Raw genomic sequence first — 21,023 nt, 5'->3', positions numbered from 1 at the left:
TAAATAAAAAAGATTATTTAGAAATTTTGAGATAATAATTGCATACAAAAATGTCAAAAAAGCAGAATAACTTTATGTAGATGAAAGTAAAGTTGATTTATTAATTTGATATACAAATATAAATTGAATGCGAGATAAGTTATGTATAAAAAAAAGATAATTTTATATAATTATATTTATAATATATAAATTAGTTATATTTATATCTCCTTGCGAGTTACTGATATTCTCTATTTTTCTGTACCGCTCGCTATATATGTTTTAATTATAAAAGTGATTTTTTATCAAGATTGATTATGTAATTGATAGAAGTTCATGTTCAATATCATAAAAGCGTTGCACTAATGACATTCGCGTACGATTATGAGACTGCGTGTAATTTAGTTTACATTTATAGCAAGGAGTACGATGGATTCGTAATATAGTTATTATGTATGACGAAACAGATTGCAATTCATTATCCATTTCAATCGTATACGTGGCAATACACATGTGTGCATAATTTCATAATTTTTTCTTTTCAATTTTTTGCGGCCTCTATCCTTTGAATACAAAATTATACAAAAATATAATCGATAGTCGGTTTGTCGAAATTTACGTGTTATTATTTAAGTTCTAAATTCTAAGATATCACTGCGAATTTATTTGCCATTATCTCCGAAGAATATTATAAATTTTTATAATATATGTATAATATACAATATTATTCCTAGTAATAAGAAATGCATTCAATTTATGCGTTTGTATAATGAATCGCTATAAAGACAAATTTTAATTACCTTTATTCCTGAGTCTAGAACTTTTTACTTGTCGAGAGAACTTTTTTCTTGCGTAGTTTTTTAATGAATAAGCAGAAAATATGAACAAACAGAGCTCTCTCTCTCTCTCTCTCTCTCTCTCTCTCTCTCTTTCTCTCTCAAATTAATACTCACAAATTAATAAATCACTGAATTCTCAAATTCAGTTATTTATTAAAATTCTTTTAGCTATAATTGCAAAAAATTGCAGGCAAAATTATTGTAAGAAAATATATCGCATATATTTCAATAAACAATCGATATGAAAACATAATACGCAACAATTTATCGTAAAATTAAAGAAAAAAATTTCTAATCGACTATTCCTCGCAGCAGATGCGTGCAATGCACTCCGATTAATGATAGAGCTATGTATATATGTGTATAGAGATACCGTTGCAGCTGATATGAAAGCTGAAGCACACGCGGAGCGATGCGCTTCAATGCAGCTTTCGCACGCGCTTTCGTATGAAAACATACATCTATGTACTTCGAGCTATTAAGCCTATCGTACCAAATATCGAATAATAAATAAATGCACACTTATAAATATATATGAAATAAATATTGTAAACATTTGCTACTTGCCATTAAAAAATATTTTTACTACGTGTATTTTTGTAAACATACAAATATATATTTTATATATATATTTCATATTTTGTATAAAAATACGCATACATAACTTTACGTTAAACGTGGGATATAGATAGCGGATATAGAATATTTACCCAAGCGAGTCGCGCCCACACTTCTGCTAGTTTTGGCGTTGCACCCCGGATGTTCCGGTTCTAGCCGAATGTTGGTCCTACACACCGTGAACAAATGAGTATTTCTAAGAAACGGAGATATCTGTCTCTCTCTTTCTCTTTGCAGCGTGACTACGGTCACGCGCGTACCAATTCGCGCCGCGGCATTACACTAAGCTGGCCGATCGATTGTACGCGACTTTGGTGCCTTCTAATCGACCCGACATCCCCGTTCTCTCGCGCAGATCTCGCGCAGCGGATTGGCCGCCGATAAAGCCTCGGCATCTCGCAAACTTTGACACCCGTTGCCTCTCTCGGCCCCACCAGCCGCGAAAGGCGAAGAGAATGCGTGTATGCTGCTACTCACGCACTTCTCCCGACCCGTAGCATTCCGTGCGGCTGCAAGTGCGCATGACGGATGCTTAACTAGTCATGAGTCAGCTGACGAACCCCAATTTGATAGCATGGTATATGTGTAACAAGCACAATGGATTTCAAGATGTGTTTTTTCGTTTAATTGAACTCTGTTATCAGAGTTGTCAAGGTTTAAAAGAATATGTATGTGTGTGTGTGTGTGTGTGTTGTGTGTATATGTGTGTATGAATATATATGGTATATGTGCGTTTATAAGATATTATTCTATTATATATAACACAGTTCTTTAAACCTATTATTATATTATATATAAATATATAATAATCTTGTTTATATTATTTAGAATTAATTTGATTAAAATTTTATACACAAAGAGCGTACATGCGACGATCAATATTGTTTAAATTAATAAAATTTACAACTATCTCTAATTGTAATTTGAGAGAGAAAATCATGATCAATAATGTGTACAGCTGATAATTTTTATCTATTATCGGTGCAATTACTAACTGCTGATGATGATTAAAGAAGAACTGACGGCGAGTCTTGTACCAGCTGTTGACAAAAAATTAATTCTTTTATAATGATGATAAAATATGATAAAATAGTTGCAAAGTTTTTATATGAATACTTTTTGCATATTTAAAATATTTAAATATTGGCCTTTTCATATCAAACTTGCTCGAAGATTCCTGAATATTTCCATTTTACGAACAGAATGAGACGCATCAGAATTGTTTAAATTTAATCACCTATTTCGAAAAATAACAAATGTGTTAACTCAACAGTTATTTTTAATTCTTTTTACAAACTTTCTGAAAAAATATGTTTACTAAACATATTTAAGATTATAATGCATATGTGTGGAATATAAGGCATACATACATATCATTAACTGATTTATTAACATGATAAAAAATAGCCAGAGAATATAATTCACTTCTCATATAAACATAAGTGGAGGGATATGCTTGATACATTTATTTTAAAGTAGAAAATAATAATGCAGAAATCACACATGTGCGAACGCTTTTCCTTCTTCGACATCGTGTATACTTGTTGCGCTGCCATATCCAGATTTAATTTTAGCACAGCTTTTCCGAAATTCCACCAACTGTCCACTTATAAAGGTATGCGATAAATTATTCCTTCTCTTCCATCCTTAACGAAGTCTTCTAGCTTCACGTTCAGATTCCAGAAGTGTTAGAATATCTCCTTCGCGCACAGGACCTTTGACGTTTCTGATGAGCTGTCTATTTTGCTCGTTCAAAAATTCCACTTTGACCTGCGTACATTGTCCTTGAGACCCCGTCCTGCCAAGGACCTTCACCACTCTCGCTCGAACTATTGGTTTCTCCATGCTCTACCGATCCTTAGATCCGTCACTGTGCAATCGCACGACGTAGAACAGCTCTTGTACAACGTGTTGCAATACTCGCAATGCTGTACTGAACGTTGGTCGCTACCAATTTAGACCACATGCGGATCAAATAACATCTTGATAATGTTCCAAGAGCGAGTGGCCAACTAAGGGTATCTGGTGAGAGACGCCTGCGTAGACGACTTCGAGAAACTTTGTAATTTTGTATTTGAAGAATTATAGGAAATTTATTTTAAAAAAATCTGTTTCTAAAAAGAAAGATAAATTGTATTCAAGGTTATTTAAAATTATTCAAATTTATTCAAGGTTGACAATCTAGTAGTCATCGTTCCGCGTCGGAAGCATGCTTAAAATAAAATTGATCTGTATGTTTTATCATTGATCGTGCAGTGTATGTGAAATTTCGATATATTATGTGAGATTCAAACTGTATAATTCAATAAATTACATTATAAATATATTATGCGAAATATTACGTAATAACCGGAAAATCTTCGTGCAAACTTATCTGTCAAATCGGAGTAAATTTTTGTCAGTAAAAAAATTGTAACGCTAGTATGTTAAGTACCTTGATGGCTTCCTTAGACAAAGAAGATGGTTCATCTATTGATACAATTGTTTATTCATTTGTGCTTTAGTATAAACGTGACGTCTCTTGCTAAAATCGCAAGATACGAAATACATTAGCGTCAGTTCATCAAGGGTCGGCGAGGTTCTTTTTCTTCATCATCACGCGCGAAACAGCTTCGTATAATTTTCGTCGTCTCGAAAAAAAAGTTTTCACTACAGGCCTAATCTCTCTGTACATTCAATACGCTCAATCACACATTCTTTTACATTCTTTCCATCATATAAAATTACAGTACTTGAAAAAGATTGCGATATTTGGTATGCGATGTGTTATGATCTGATTGTACACATTATACATTGACATGTGCGTATGTATGTGTATATATGTAAGAGTGTGTGTGCGTACGTGTATACGTGTATAATGCTAGAAGAGACAAATTCTGAATGGATGCTTCTATGCTGCGCATACACACACACACACGTATTTTGCGCTTCATAACGAGCGAGATCGTTATAATAAAAAATTTGCACCGATTATAACGCTCGAACACGAAGCTTGAACACAGTGCGCACGTATTCGCGATACGATTCGAATAATTAATCGATTCGACGATTCTTTAAATCTTCATTCTCGCTTGATGATCTCTCGAGTGCGATTTGCGCAGCATTGACACGAATCTTGGATTCTGACAAGCGCGAAATTATAGCACGATCGATGAGTGTAATTGAGATTAATCGCTAAAAAAAATAATATAATCTGTACGTCAGAATATTGCGCACATTGAGATTTCAATATGAGTGCAAGTTCGTGAAAAAAAATTTACAAATATTACTATATATGAAGAAGCATACTTTTTCCGCGATAACTTTGAATAATAGCATGTTATGATCTGCATTATTATTAACGATCAATCAGGTATCACGCGTATAAAACTATCATTGGGATTAAACACTTACGAATATCTCCGTCTCGATATGAATTTTCAGTCGCGGCAGACAACCATTTTTTGTGAATGTCACAATCATATAATCTGCTTTCTCGTTTAGTTAATGACAAGTCACTCTCTGATATTTTATATATAATAACACAAAAAGTTAATTAAAAATACACTCTTGGTATAGTTATTTATACATACATATATAATCCATTGATTTATCTATTTAAATTTAAAATCATATAATTAAATTTTATAATATAAAATAATGAAAAATATAATATAATACAAAGAAATATATATTAATATATAATTGAAGTAATATGTCGTATTCTGAAATTATCCTCTCTCTGAACAAAAATTGTATCATTGATTTTAAATGCATAATAAGTATATAACATAACGATAATTAACCATAAAATATATATATAGTTTTAAAAATATAAAATTTATTTATTGTCCCGTAAGTTTTAATACATACATCTCTTTAATTGATCTTCTTCTCTTTTTATTATTATATGACATGACATGAGAAACATTTGCACACATGATATTTGATTTTACATTTTAACGCCTTTAAATATATTTTATGGTATAGTTATATATTTATAAAAAAATTTAGAGAGAATACTTCCAGAAATATGTATATTTACTAGGATTAATAAGTTTTAAATTAAACATAACATAATAGTAGAAATAAAAATTATTAAATTGCATATTGCAATTATGTAGATTCCTTGAAAAACTTAATGTAATAATTATTACAACAGCACCTAAAATTGTTCTAATTTCATTGTACTCTTATATGGCATGAAAAAATCGTACATAGATAAGATAATGTATTGATGATATCGCACAATCGATTCAAAATTATCTCGATTAAAAATCGATGTAATCAATGTCTCATTAAGAATTTAACTAATCGCAAGTTTTTATATTACTGATATACAATTGGCTTAGAAAAATAATCTGTAATAATAATGTAATGATATAATAAAATAAAAATAATATCAAAGTATAAATACTGATTTCTATCACACTTATGAGTAACGACAAATGTAATTATTATTTAGCTAAGGAAACATTCATTATCAATGAATATCATATAAAATTAAAGAAAATATTGTAAGAATAATAATAAGTAAATAAGATTGATGTAATGTAAGAAATTATTTCTACGAAATAAATGTGACATATAAAATAATTTTTACGTGATAAATTCTATTGCCTTGTTATTTTATCATTATCAGTTACTCATTGATACGGATATAAACTGAGATATTTTCATTGTTTAGATTTACACCTATTTCTCTATTATATGTATAGCATAAGAAAAAAAAATATTTAACTAAATCTCTTATAAATAAAATTATATTTATATTGTCCACGAAACCACAAATAATAAATTGCTTCTTGTAGGTTTATAACTTTTTGTCGATATTATGGTCGCGCTAATTAATATTAATAACATTTGCAACAAATCTTGATCGTGTATAAATGAAATTGAAAATATCTATTAATAAAATATCATTTTAATCACTGGGTTTTCTCGTCAGTTGCCCGGTAAATAAATCTGCAGAATGTGAAGATGCACATAGGCCATAGAAAAGAATTATATTATAAAACATAAGTACGAATTAATTACATTAACGTAGAACACAGAATATTACCTACCTTTCTTTTCTCATTTTATACAACTATACATACACAATATCCTCCCAAGTCATATACTATATATAGTATGTGTAACAATAATTTAGCACTCGCACTTAGAAGCAACGCTCAGGCAGCTAGTGATTGGTCAAGTGTGAGCTTTTTACAATAAACATTTTTTCTCCTTTTTCCGTTTTTCCCTTCTTTCCTTACAATTAGCTATTACCATATAAACTATTAGGTAAACTCTTGATGAAATTACGATATGAAGAAAGATCGAGTGTATGATTATGTGAGACATATCGAATAAGCGCTTTCTATCGTTAGTACGAAAACGTTACTCGCGAACAGGTGTGCTTTTATATATGATTTTCACAATATTCCTCTATTCGTTTGTCCGAGGACATTATTACGATCCTAAGTACGCAATTTATTTATCTTCGCGATAATCGATCGAAATAAGTATAGCAAACTGTATGTATAATTTACATGGATGTATAATTAACATGGGAATATCATAAAAGACTCGTTTTAACGATCCGTGTCTTCTACTCTGCCTATCTATAGAAACTTCTATTTTGTCATGTTCGCGTTTAAACGCGCTCGTTGGAGGGACACGAGTCTTAAATGGGCCTAAGGCTCCTGGCGAGTTCGTAGTAATTGGCTATAAACGCGTTCGCGATTTTAATTCAATACCGGAAAGCCGATGTGTTTGACGTCGCAGATCGACCTACCGTTGTTAATACACGATTGAACATAGTCTAACTCCTGTCTGTTACTATTTATTTAAACGTCTATCTATATAGACAAGCTAAGATTGTGATCCGTCTTTAACCAGATTCGAGTTTTGGTCGCGGTAACTATTTTTTACATGGACTAAAACAAAATAAAATTATTTTCGTTTGCCAACGGCAGAGATCAGATTCGATTTGGTACGATAAGCCATAATTATTACGATTAATAATAATAAAACATCCTCCAGAAGCATTAATACTCTATACACATATCATCGATGGATTCGATAAAAATATTATGCTTTAATAAAGGCAGACATAAAATTATAGTATCTGCAATATCTAACGACTTAAATTACATATAAAGTTCATATGTCAAACGTTATTGATTTAATCAAAGACAATTTACCTTTGTTCCCTCATATCTCTATTCGAAGCATGTATATTCTCTTCATCAATATTCCTTTCATACGATCTTCATCGCTTATCAATGCGACAATTGCATTCTTCCATTCTTCGATCTCAAGATCGAATTGTCCTTTGCGTGCGATCGTCTCTTTTCTCTTTTCGTCTTACACGTTTAAAAAAAATGTGATTTTCGTTGATATCCAAGTCACAGTCGCGCAACGACATAGCGTCGCGATTATTGTCTGTCCTGGACTATTAGAGAATTTAACGCAGAGATCGCAGCTTGAGTCTCAGCACGAAGTAAACGATCACTCTGATACCGAGCAGGAAGCCGACTAGGGCAACAACGTCCACCCAGTAGACCGCGTTCTCCATGGACATCTGTTCGAGGAACTTTGTCGGACTCTTAAAGTGGCAGTAGTACTCGGAACACTTGAGCTTTGCCCGATTGTAACCATACACGGAGATCATGGTACCCTCGAAACTGTATCTCACGTAACTCACGTACGAGAGAACTTTCAAATATTTTGGAATAGCGTTGAAATTGATGAAGAAGCCGGAGAACAGAATGATTGGGACCGACATCACGGGTCCGATAAACACTCCGGTCTGCAAAAGAGATTAAAACAGATATATTTAATTAAAATAAAAATTACGAAAAAAGTAACGGAGAAATAGAAAAAATTAATTTTGTATGTATGCGTTTTCTGATAATAAGACTCTTTTTGTATATATGTATATTTTATCGATTTTACCTCCACACTCATTGCTGCTCCTATCAGCAGACCGAGAGATTGTGCGACTAACGATGTCAGTATACATATATTTAAATACATAAGAAAACGCTCCGCTTCCAATGGTTGCGATGTGAGAAAGTATACAATCATCACATAGGCTATAGAATATACCATCTGTAACAATTTAATATTGTATATGAGTCGCGATGCATTTGACCTTAATTGGAAGGCGTAAATTATATACTCACTTGAAACGGCAAGTCCGCCAGCGTTCTCGCAAAGTAAAATGCTTTCACTGAGTACCAATAATTCAAGTGTTCTCGCACGAATACGGACATTTCCATCGGAACTATGATAAAAATAATAAAATAATGATACAACGACTTCACGGTATGACTTAAAAATCTCGCAGAATGACTTAAAAATTACTCACATGTTAATATAGTAGGCATCATCGCGGTGAACATTAAAAACATCACCGTAAAAAAGACGCACCCGGCGTTACTCATTACTTCGGAGGCTTCGTTGCCGATGTCGTAATAAATTGCTCCGATTAAAGAGCCGACGATTATATGCGAAATCAATCTTACTCTTGTTAGCGTCTGTTAAAAAATAGAATGAAAATAACAGACGATAAAAATAAAATATTTTAAAATATCTTTAAAAAATTGCATCATTATTACTTCAAATGCAATAATATATCGTACTTTTCAAATACAATAGTATATCGTACTTACCATGTCTCGCATTTGCGATAGGAAAGTCCTCTTAAGCAGTATCCAAAATTGCACCCAACCATTCGTCGGGAAGCCAACCTTTTGTTCTATACTTTCCGCGCTATCTAGCAGTGACGTTGTGCAAGAAACCGGCATATTTATCACCGCTGTGCCAGTTGGCGGCTTGGCCACACCATTCGGTATCAGTGTGGCGCCTTCCGATTTTGTTTGCTCTTGTGGCGATTCCTTGGCAATGTCGTTCGAAACTGTCTGCGCCGCCGAGATGGCTGCATGATGCTGATAATTATTGCATTTGCCATTGTTCACAGCCATCACGAGCTTGTGAACGCACTCTCCGTGCTCTCCGCAAGCGACTTCCATCACTGCACCGAAGAAATTTTATTAGCATATCGTATTATCGCGATAGAAGTAATTTTAACAACGGACAACTTTGTAAAACAATCTTGAAATTTTAACGATAGATATATTTTATGAATTATTGAAATATTTTTATTTAAAATTTAAAATTAATTTTATTCCTGTAGAATTAATTTATGAGCGCATAGTTTTTTACATACATGTATACATATAGAAACGACAATTGAAATTCGGATCAAAGGATAATTGAAATCCACCGAATACTTGCCGTAATCCGCTGGATTGTGATAACTTGGACAATCGAGACCCATCGATGACAAGAAGGGCACTAGGCCACCAACGTTACCCTGATATATACATTGGCCTTCGGCAAGCAGGTACAAGTGATCGAACATCTCGAACAGTCGCGCACTTGGTTGATGAATCGTACATATGATCGTTCTTCCTGTAAAAGATTTCAGCATACATATATAGTAATGTTATGTTATAAACGCGAGACGTTCGAAGAAATAAAATAAAATCTCGGAAACATTACCTCCCCTACTTAGAGATTTGAGCAAACTGAGACATTGGAAACAGGAGGAACTATCTAAGCCGGAAGTTGGCTCGTCGAAAAACATAACCGGGGGATTGTTAACAAGCTCCAGCGCTATCGATAGTCTCTTCCTTTGTCCTCCGCTGAGACTGTGGGTTTGCGTATTGCTGGCTTCGCGTAGGCCAAGTGTCTCGATAATTTCTTCAATCTGCATTCGATTTTAAATAAATTTTAATAATCAAAGTTTTGAATTTTTAGTTTAATTTTATGTTTTTCAAAGACGCGGATAAAAGAAAAATTTCCATTTATCGTACCACAACTTTTTTGGAGGCCGCGCTAATATCTTTCCCTAATTTCAAGTTTGCTGAAACGATCATTGCCTCGTAAACGGTCAAATGCGGCATAAGTTGATCATCCTGCATAATATAGCACGACATCTTTCGAAATCTTCTGAGATTCCTATCCTTTCCGTTTATCAGCACTGAGCCATTTAAATGAGATGTTCTGAGAACGTTATTAAAAATGATTAAAATGTCGTCAAAAATTTCAAGGGAAATACGATGGAAATTTACAAACATGCAATTTGGATCACATCCAATTTCACTATTGTTAATTCTCTATCTTTACTTACTTGTAACCTGCTAAAACGTTCATAAGCGTGCTTTTTCCAGCACCAGACGGTCCCATAATGGCCGTTAATTCTCCAGATCTGAATTTTCCGTTTACACATTTCAAAATAGTTTTGTATCCTGTAATAAAATTGATAAATAATGAAGAAAAAGCGAGTAATATAGATGTGTTCTATATTTAAAAATTTTATTCGCAATGCGGATTATATTGCTAGAGATTTCATAATATATATATATATATTTTTTTTTTTAATATAGAAAATTCAGAGATTAAATCTTTTCAAGTGTATCATTATGTTGTGCGCTTAGGAAAAAAATATCTCAAATGTGCTATCAGAGTTCACGATTAAAAACAATACTATCTGCGTATATCTAACGTATGTAGAAATAAATTGCAGCATGTTAGAATAAAAAAGGTCTATTATGAAACTTTTTCAATTTTGGCATCGTTGATTGCCAAAATTTTTGTTAAAAATCTTGCCAAAACTGTGATATTTTCCACACCATTGTATAGAGAAAGTATTCAGGGAATTATATATCCGAACAGATAAAACCTCTGGCTGACCTCTTTATCGCTAGTGCACTTGCACTAAGGACGATGCATCTGCAGCGAAACGGGAATCTGTTCGTGCATTTCTATCGATTTTTTCGGTCAGGTCGTTCACATACGTTGATAGACGAAAAGCCTACCACATAGCTTATCGCATATTCGATTTCCCATTTCAAAATCCGATCACTCTGCGTCATTTTGAATTATCTAGCGAATTTTTATTGCTCCGCGAAATAATGCAAACTCGAAAATGCATCATGCCGATATAGGTATTATTTCAAAATATAAACGACTGTTTCCTTAAAACCAAAAAAAGTGTACGGGGATTCTCGTTCTGCTTTTCAACTTTCGTTTAATTTAATTTTTTTATCGCCTTAATGATGATTCAATAATGTGCACTGTGCGCGAAAAAAACAAAAATTGACTTTTTCCGGGAATTAAACATATATAATTGTTACTTTCTTTCCGAAACTCACCCCTCTTTCTGCCTTCGGATACGCTGTAGGCCAGGTTCTTGAACTCGATGTCGACCGGCGGCCTCTTCGGGAGATGCGTCAACGACACCGCCGGCCTTTTGTTGCCCTGCCCGGGACTGGCGCCGCTGTGGTTCGGCACTTTCCTGGCCAGAACACCGCCGGTGCATACCGCAGCTGCAGCCCCGTTCGACGTGGCTCCGTTGCAACTGCAGTGGAGATTGTTCTGCGAGCCCCTGTAATGTTTTGCCGATCATTAATCGAATACAGCTGCATCTATCATCTTTAATAATATTACATAAATTTAGAATGCTTTTGTATATATCGTATATATTGTAAATCGTGGAAAAATTCGCTAAACTTTTTCTATTGTATTCTCGCAAAAAATAGGACACATTGAAACATGTATATGACCATTGTGCGACGCGTTACATTACTTTATTGTTTGCTTTGGAAAACATAACTCGTACACATTAAAATTAAATAACTAACGCGCGACCCTATAGCCATGCTATATACAGATGTACGTGTGGCGTATATTAAAGCGACAAGGTTAAGAATGAATATTGATTTATTCAAAATTAACGAAATTTTGGATTTGTTTTTGCGGAATATTTCGCAAAATCGTAATTAATTTGAGAACGAAATAATACGCTCAATGTTGAAGAAGCGATGCATATTAATTGCTCATTCACTTTAATATTTTAACGTAGGTTGCATTTATTTTGCATGGGACATATGATACCGGTTCTATTAATTATTCTGTGGTGTTCAGCAATGAGATAAATTGCTTTTTGATATGTAAATACTATTTAAACGGTGAATATAAATGTACTAAAATAAGGCACTGAATATTTAATACTTATATAATTATCTTCAGATTTGATATAAAAAATTATTATGAATTAATATATACTTGAAACATGATACTATATTGTATATTAGACTAAATTTTAACTAGTATATTTTCTAGCTTTTATTGACTTGTAAATGCATTGACAAAAATAATATAATACCATAGGAGATCCAACATATAAATATGTGGCAAATATCCATATAAAAAATTATTAGCAAAATTCAGTATCAAAATTCTTCTTTTTTATATTTGTACGTGTATATCATCGTGATTACGATTTTGCATACGCATCGTTTCCCGTCGTAAATGTAGATTTTCCATTGCGGTTCTACCCATGTGAAAGCTTATTATTTTCTAACATTAAAGAGAAACAAAAACATACACCATATTAACTGTTTCTAAGAATTTGCACAACCACGTTCGTAATTACAGTAGCTATAAACATGATAGAAACGCTACTGTCAAGAGAACATAAATACTTCTGTCAAGTATTTTATCTCTGTATTAGATTCGCGATAGTAGTTTGATTTTTTTGCAAAAATTATAGGATCGTGCACATCGGAAGAACTTTTTCGCATTTTCTTATTATCCGTTTCATTGCCAGACCTATGATTATTTTTATTGCGATCATCAACCTATCATCGAGCTATCGTGCTTGGAAATAGAAGAAAGTGATAAAAGCGATAATTAAACTTCAAATAGGTAAATCTCGAAGAAAATGCGATGAAAATATTAATATCTCCTTGCAAATATCGCCGAATGACTTATGCTCCACGATTTTTCAGAAAACAGCTCATTTATTCGTCTCTGATTGGATAATTAGATGCAAGATTCCTTACAAAAATTTAGTAATTAAGGGAAAGTAGAAAAAAATTTCTACAAGACATTATTGGCATATAAATTTATACTTTTGTTTTAATAAAGAGTTATAAATAAATATATTTAAAATCATTTTGATGATTTAGTTTGGGAGAGATATTGAATATAAATATCAATATATAGAAATAGAATTCTGTTACATATGTACATCTTTATCATATAAAAAATATTGCTTTTAAATTCATCTTGAAAGATTTTTTACAAGATAAATAGTCTTAGAAAATGCATTTGATAATTAATAAATTTAATAATAATAAATTTTAAAATTAATTGATGAAAAGCTCGTATAAATTAACGAAATTAAAAGAAATAAATATTGTAGGCCAACTAAACTTAAAATGTATATTGTTTCTCTAATGGAATGAGAATTTAATTATTAATAAATCTTTATATCTTATGTAATTTTGCTCGTTTAGTTGGCCTACAATATTTATTTCTTTTAATTTCGATAATAAATTTTGTAATTTTATCGATTTATTATTTTTTATATTTTGTTAGGAACATAAAAAAAATTTACTATACACACACATTTCAACACAATGTTTAAAGGCACATGTTTTGTAACTTGTAACGCGATGAAGATTCATTGTCAGTTGAATATAGATAATTTGATTAAATTGTTAATACGTCATTTTCTTGCACAATAAAATAGAAATATGTCAGATAATAGAAATATCGCGTGTTGGCCATCTATTGATTCTATAAGTATTTCTCTGTATATACGTAGTTACTAAGTTTTATAACACCTTGTCCTCTACGAAGTTTTATCCGATAAGGTTATCTTTCTCGCTTTCTATCAATTTTTTATGTATGACATTAAAACAATAGCACAAAGTGTAAAAAATTAAAATGTTAAATTATATTTTTATTGTGTGGATATTTTATTGTGCAATTAAATATATTCAAAATGCATAAAATATTAAATTTCGTCTAGTTATCTCAATAAAAAAAATATTTCCTCATAGAGAATATACATATTTGTAATATTTTTATAGTTTTTAAATAAAAATGATATATTTTACAGATAATATTATATTTTTAATTCAAAAAATATAAAAACATTACAAATATTATTTTATTTTTTTATTAAAAAATATAATGTTACAAATAGATCTTATAATTAAGAGTTTATATATTTTTTTTAAATATTGTTTTGATATATATATATATATATATATATAAAGCTCGTATAATTTTTATATACGGTAATATAGTGAAAGCATACAGTATACACGCAGTAGCATGTATGCACAATCTCTTCATTCACTCGACTGATTCAAAAGAGTCACAAAGGAGACGCGTTTTTGTTCAGTGCGTTTATGGCTGTACTTAGCGCTGACAATGAGTCATAGAAAAAAGACAAAACAACCGACTGTATGTCGCGATACTTTTTTAGTGCTTTCTCGAGAAATTTTAATTTGCAATATTATAATAAATTTTAATCATTTATAATGCAAATACAAGTCTTATGCAGCACACAAGACTCATATAGTCGCGGTATTTCCAAGTTCGGGGAATGCTTAATCGAAGCTTCCACGAGGAGGTCAAAAACCTTGACCGTGATCGTCTATATGAACCCTGAGACAATTAGTATCGATTGTCATTCCAAGCAGTATAGTCTTCCAATATCGAATATTCTTGAATATCCTAAAACTATTACTATTAATGATTAATAAAAAAAACTTAATATGATCATCTTTATAAAACGAAATAATTTTTTGTCGATTATTCTGGCATATAAAAATAAAAATTGTTTTCTTTTTCAGCGATTTTTTTCTTCTAAATCCATTATGTCAGATTTATGTATTAGTTTTTGCAATAACAATTTTTTTTGTATAACACATTTCCTGTATAAAACAATTTAAAAATAACTTATACATTAATATTATGAGTAACGCAATTTTATAATAAAACTTTGTTCTGTTTAAGGAACAAATTGAATGCTATTTTTAGCAGCACTAAATTAAATTAAATCTAGCTTAAGAAATCTTGAGAAAGATACGATCAAAACTAGGACCTTGAGAAATTTCTTTTAAATTTTAGTATTTATAGTAAGGCTTTATTTGCTTAGGAATATTATATTAATGGATCCCTATATATTCTCTCTTTTTCTCATCTTATTCATGTTTTCCCGTCTTACATGTTTATTCGCATATTACATAATGTACGATCAAATTCTATCTTATATTCAATTGAGAGAGACTATATAATTTGACATTAATTTAAGATTACAATGCAAAAATCAGTTCAAGGTAGCAAGCAACATTAATTTTATGGGAATTAAATTTTTATCAAATTTGTGATTTGTTGTATCTGTTCTTGAAATAATTAAATAATAGAAAAAATAATTATTTATTAATTAGCAATAAATATTGTATATATTTAAGCTTCCTAATAAATTCGTTTTTTGAGACATACATACATATATTTTTATATATGACATAAATCTGACATAATTATCCTCAATTTAAAAAAAAATATGAATTTAAATTTAGAATTAAAAATGATAGCTAATATATATACTATTCATAACTATACAATATTACAACAATAGTAATCGTAATATAAATTAATATTGCAAGTGCATGTCATGATATGCTAATCGGTAGATAGTAATTTATATTTTAAACCTCCAGAACAAAGAAAGAAATTATATTCTCATTTCATAAGGCTACAATCGAAGGTTGCGTAGTAGAGTTCGAGGTAATCTAGAGATTTGCTTTCTATAAGTATTATAATATCTACTAACAATATTAATTTTCCTTTATGCATTTTTATATTTGTTATCCATTTTTAATTAACTTACATACAGATTTTATATTTATTTAATAATTTTAATTCATAGCTATATAAAAAATTAGTGTAAATAAAGTAATATAAATAGAATATCATACTTTACTATTTTTCATCGTTTTTATTTGTCGAATCTGTCGAAATTTATGTCGTTTTTTTAAGTCAAAAATACTTTGTATAAGTAAGTCTTACTTAGCGCATAATAAGATTATGCTGTCAAATTTTTTTGCTACTCTTTTTCTCTTATATAACTGTAAAAAAAGTGTTATATAATTGTGTGTGATATGTCTTTCACTCTTTTTGGCTTTATTTTTACATTTACTATATATTTTCGCATAAAAGTTGTAGCACATTTTCAACTATGGATTATTAATTGAACCGGTTTAATTTACGCAATAAACTAAAAGTGGCCTAGCATTGATTTATTGATACTTTATTAAATGCTTAAGTTGGCTGCACATGCATTTTCTTATTTATTACATTTTATATACATTGTTTTTTTTTGCTATATACAAGTTATTTCTATTCTATTAATAATTTTTTTGTTGATTGACGTTTACCTTGTATTTTTCGATTTCAAACAGAACATAAAAAATAAAAAAATTATAGCGAATTATTATATATTCTTACCCGCATTGGACCGCATTGTTGAGATTTTCCAGATGTAAGGAAGGAGGGGGTGACCTGATTGTCACCTGATTACTTCCACCTGGAATAAATTGCACCTGCTCATCGCCACTGTATCTGGATGCTCCACTAGCGCTGAGGGTAAGGTTCTTCAGATCAGCCATCATCCAGTCGTGCTGAAGACAATAAATATTTATATATGTTAAAATAACGTTTCATCAAAGTTAAATAATAAATAATTTTTTTCATTCAGTTTTTATTTTAAAAGACGATACTTAAAAAATGCGAATTACGACTAAACTGTCAAAGCTACATTCCGTTGAGAGTACTTAAATAACATACAATACTTGGAATTCCATTAAGACCTTTTGTGCACTTAAAGTAATGGTTCAGAATTGTTGGGGCGTTTTACGATTCTAGAATCGTTTCATACTTTTATCGAAAGAGTGACATTTTTCTTCGTTTGTTCATCTTATTATCATACAATAAATTAAACGATAATTATTGCCACACATTGTATAAGTAATATTTTTTGCGTGCAAATCTAACATCAATAAAATGCGTAAAACAATGCGTTCCCGTTGTTAATGTTCTTGCGGAATTAGTAAGCGAAAAAATATCTTATCGTGATGATACACGATATCATTAACAGCTGTTTTTTCAAATAAAAATAGCTAGATTTACGATTTATCCACTACGTTCTTCATATAAATTATCATACTAATCAGCAAAAAGATACGCAATCAAGTATACGAGCTTTCCGGGTGTAGATGCACTAAACATGTGCAAATCAAGCAAACTTTGAATAATCGTCTCTTTCAGCTGGAGAGAAGAATATGACGTTTCATCAAAAAAAGACTGCCGTCTTTTTCATGTCTATGAATTCACCTAACGTGATTGACATATACGTAATAGACGTAATAGTCGAATTAATGCAATCCACATGCACCATACTGCAGTTAAACAAAAATAATTCGTAAATACGTATGACAAAACAATTAATGAATGCACGAGAAAATGTAACTATTATCACTTATATCATTATAATATTTTGTAAACATATAATTTCTTGATTACATTTCTTTTCAGAAGATCGACATATGTAATCCTATTATTGATTATTAATATATTTGCGACACTCTTTTCTTGTTCAAGATAACTTTTATATTAAATTTTGATCTTCTTGATAAGAACAAATAATTATCTATATATAAATTAACGAGTAATATTTGTCGATCAAACAAAAGAAAAATAAAGACAAACTTCTCACATATAAAAAAGGAAGAAAACAAATAAATACTTAAAAGTGTAAATGATATAATGACGGTATAGAAATAAAATATAATTAGTTCTTTGTTAATTAGAAAACGGGATGAGAGGAGTAGCATCGAATCTAAATATAGAGAACCTAAAAGAGGTTAATTCAACACCATGTTCTATATAATTCAGGGCATATCTTTTATGTACACAGAATTTCCCATTGACGTGCCACTCCCGGGCGTCTTTCGCCCGCTCAGAATCTCGAACATCGAAGAGATCAATTTGCAGCTATCGAGAACTAGCCACGATGGGCGCTGTTTTTATAGAACGTACACGTGTCAGGAATCACGATGTATGTAAGCGTGTTCGTGATTCATGCAATTGCATATTACACACACAAGATGCAAGTACATATTTCACAGAATAGATGTTTCATTGTCGTTGCGATGGCTACGTCAATTCTCAATTATAGGCACGAGAAGATCGAGATGATATCTCGGTCCACATTATTGTCCCGAATGTCCTAGAATCGCCTCTCCCGTTTCTAGGCGATCTTCTTTGTTTGAACAGCTAAACGTCTTGATCAGGCCGAAGGCAAGATAGCCCCTTGGTCATTTCGAGCTCTGGTTAATTAAACGCTTTGCTCACAGAGACGTCAATTCTGCAAATCCGATAAGCTACGAAAGCACTCTTAAATATTTGTATACAAGAAAGTGATTTTCCTTTAATTCTGAATGCTGAGATAGAGTTCAGATGATTTCTTAATAAATTACGTTTAATTAGACACATAAAACTCATTTTTCTATGAATGCCAATGATAAATATAATCGTGAGCTAGTACTGGCAACACTCGAATTAATAAAATTTTAATTCAAATTGTGAATAAAAGACAATAATAATTATTCGCATCCTATTATTTTGATGCGAAAGAATAAATTGACAGAATGAATTCACAATCTTTTATTCGCAGAATTTTTAGAATTAATTAAGTAATATTTAGAAGTTACTCTATCCACATACATAGCTGTCTTTAATTAAAACTCTTTATAATATAATTCAAGATAAATTTCGGTAGATATGTACTACAGTTCAATTCTGTGTTTAATAAAATACTTAATTAAACAGAATTTATTTTTATAATAGCGAAGAGCATGCAAAGAGATGATTAAAAAGTAAAACACGAGCATTGTCCGACAATGGACAATAATTCTCGGAATAGAAATGCGATCATTCAGTTTGATATGCACAAATTCTCCTCGTTAAATTGCGATGTCGCATATATATATGTATACACGACATGTGCACGACACTGTGCTTTCATCGTAATACGTTTGTCAGGTTACCGCTGGTTAAGGGGTCTATTAAGTAAGCAGCATCTTGATTCTATTTCTGAAAGGCATTAGAATATTCTAATGCCCATGTGAAGGAAAGCGGAAGTTTCGAAGCGTCTGTTCAAAATTTTATTAAAATAAACCGTCACGTTTAAATGCCCTCTAATAATAGACTATTTAAAGTGAGATGCCATAAACTCGTAATAATTGCAGTTATAAAAATAACGTAAAATAGTTAGTACGTAATGCATCGCTATCGAAGATTCTTCCGTGTGCTGCAAATAATATCGCGGAAATAAAAGACGTCCAAAGTAATTGCATTCGATTCGAATCGTGTAGAAATAGTCTGTACAATCACGCAATATTAGTCGTTTCAACAATAATGCATATGCAAGCCACCCACAGTTATGAACCATAGATCTTCATCTAGCTATTTACCAATTTGTTAAAGCCTCGCATTAGAGAAATAGAAAAAAATAATCAGAATTTATGTTTCCGAAAAAAATATCTTTTGATAAAAGCACGAAAGGGTGATATATGTGCCGATGACCGGATGTACTCCTATGATCAGTACCTTTATCACTATAGATATACATACATAGATGAGATTCAATTTCGTGGCGCGTTATGTATACATATCATTTTGCGCTGATCTAATTAACGATGCATCGATCAGTGAATTAAAAGGGTGTTCCGAGAATTAGTTAATTCCTTCTCCATAATTAATTATTGAACAATGAGGCGCAAGTAGATGAGAGGTAGTTTCGTAGAGTATCCATGAGTGTCCGTGACGCATAGTCACAAAGCGTTAATGACGGCACCAAAAGCTTACATGTTCACTTTATAACGCGCGTTGATTTTAAAAGGACAACTCACCCTCGGACGAAAGTGGGCTCAGCTACGTGGGTCGCGACGTCCGAATTCATACCACGGCGATGACACTCCGCATCTTCGATCTGTCAAACCCTTTAATCTGTCAAGCTATAAAAACGGAGCTGTGTCCCAGGTACGAAGTTGATCACGAAGTAAATGGCATTAGTCTTCGCGCACTAAACCAAGGATACGTCACGGTATCGCGATTCCACTCCACGTATCGACCTTCTTCGTCTAGTTACTGATATATCACTATCGACTATAAACTGCATTCGTCCCGGAGTCGCTTTAAGTGCCGTTCCAGGGACGATCGATCGCTGACGCGTGCACGCATCAGATGATTTCCGGACCGATCTGACCGAACGCACGGAGCAGATCCGCGACATATACTACGACTGAGGCGAGGGAGAGTGCCGATCCCCGACAACGCACCAGTGTGATCAGCTGTCGAGCTATGCACCTCCACTCTGACGACGAAATGAGCCGAGCTCGAGAGTGGTGAGGTCCAGGAACGGCAACGGTGCCCTGGCTGTTCTGATTCTTTATTTGTTTATCGTTGACTGTTAGGCGTGTAAACAGGAACATTTATTCGTTTCTAAACTGTGTTATTTATGTTATCTTTATCCTAATAAAAAATTAATTTCATGGATTCATTAAAAAATGGTAACGAAGCTACGCATTTCATAAACAAAGGAAAAACATAAATGAATTTTGCGTAATTATATATATTAAATTTGTAAAAAAGCCTCTCTTGATTTAAGCTAATATATGTAACGTAATTTAC

At 31.9% G+C, this 21,023-nt stretch overlaps 3 protein-coding genes across 3 annotated transcripts in view; all 3 read right to left on the bottom strand.

Annotated features, from left to right (window-relative positions):
• LOC114931548 (ATP-binding cassette subfamily G member 4) overlaps window positions 1–1,908 on the bottom strand; it is a 30,466-nt gene extending 28,558 nt beyond the window's left edge. The window contains exon 1 of the mRNA XM_029303670.2: window positions 1,529–1,908. The gene's annotated coding sequence lies outside the window, so the exon portion shown is untranslated. The remainder of the gene's footprint in view (window positions 1–1,528) is intronic.
• Window positions 1,909–2,803: 895 nt separating this feature from the next.
• Window positions 2,804–3,520, bottom strand: LOC114931445 (small ribosomal subunit protein eS28). The gene has a single exon (XM_029303484.2). It carries the CDS (start codon window positions 3,279–3,281, stop codon window positions 3,084–3,086), a length of 198 nt encoding a protein of 65 aa, XP_029159317.1. The 5' UTR covers window positions 3,282–3,520; the 3' UTR covers window positions 2,804–3,083.
• Window positions 3,521–3,906: 386 nt separating this feature from the next.
• On the bottom strand, window positions 3,907–20,709 carry Atet (ABC transporter expressed in trachea). The gene is made up of 12 exons (XM_029303491.2): window positions 20,243–20,709; window positions 16,779–16,951; window positions 11,624–11,856; window positions 10,600–10,717; window positions 10,283–10,472; window positions 9,969–10,176; window positions 9,702–9,878; window positions 9,077–9,438; window positions 8,773–8,941; window positions 8,588–8,688; window positions 8,358–8,513; window positions 3,907–8,211 (listed from the first exon to the last, which is right to left on the bottom strand). The coding sequence occupies exons 2-12, from the start codon at window positions 16,940–16,942 to the stop codon at window positions 7,867–7,869; spliced, it is 2,223 nt and encodes a 740-aa protein (XP_029159324.1). The 5' UTR covers window positions 16,943–16,951; window positions 20,243–20,709; the 3' UTR covers window positions 3,907–7,866.
• Between the last annotated feature and the right edge of the window lie 314 nt (window positions 20,710–21,023).

The sequence above is a fragment of the Nylanderia fulva genome, unplaced genomic scaffold, assembly GCF_048542155.1.
Source record: "Nylanderia fulva isolate GAGA-0341 unplaced genomic scaffold, ASM4854215v1 Scaffold27, whole genome shotgun sequence".
In the NCBI taxonomy this organism is placed as follows: Eukaryota; Metazoa; Arthropoda; class Insecta; order Hymenoptera; family Formicidae; genus Nylanderia; species Nylanderia fulva.
Note: the sequence above shows the minus strand (reverse complement) of the source record. Positions and strands in the feature narration are given on the sequence as shown.

What these genes read in the sequence shown, in the direction of transcription:
- Atet (XM_029303491.2), bottom strand. Translation starts at nt 16,942, where the DNA reads ATGATGGCTGATCTGAAGAACCTTACCCTCAGCGCTAGTGGAGCATCC. An exon ending in AACGTTTTAGCAGGTTACAA is followed by an intron (nt 10,473 to 10,599) that starts GTAAGTAAAGAT and finishes TAACGTTCTCAG; the next exon opens with AACATCTCATTTAAATGGCT. An exon ending in CAAATCTCTAAGTAGGGGAG is followed by an intron (nt 9,879 to 9,968) that starts GTAATGTTTCCG and finishes AATCTTTTACAG; the next exon opens with GAAGAACGATCATATGTACG.
- LOC114931445 (XM_029303484.2), bottom strand. Translation starts at nt 3,281, where the DNA reads ATGGAGAAACCAATAGTTCGAGCGAGAGTGGTGAAGGTCCTTGGCAGG.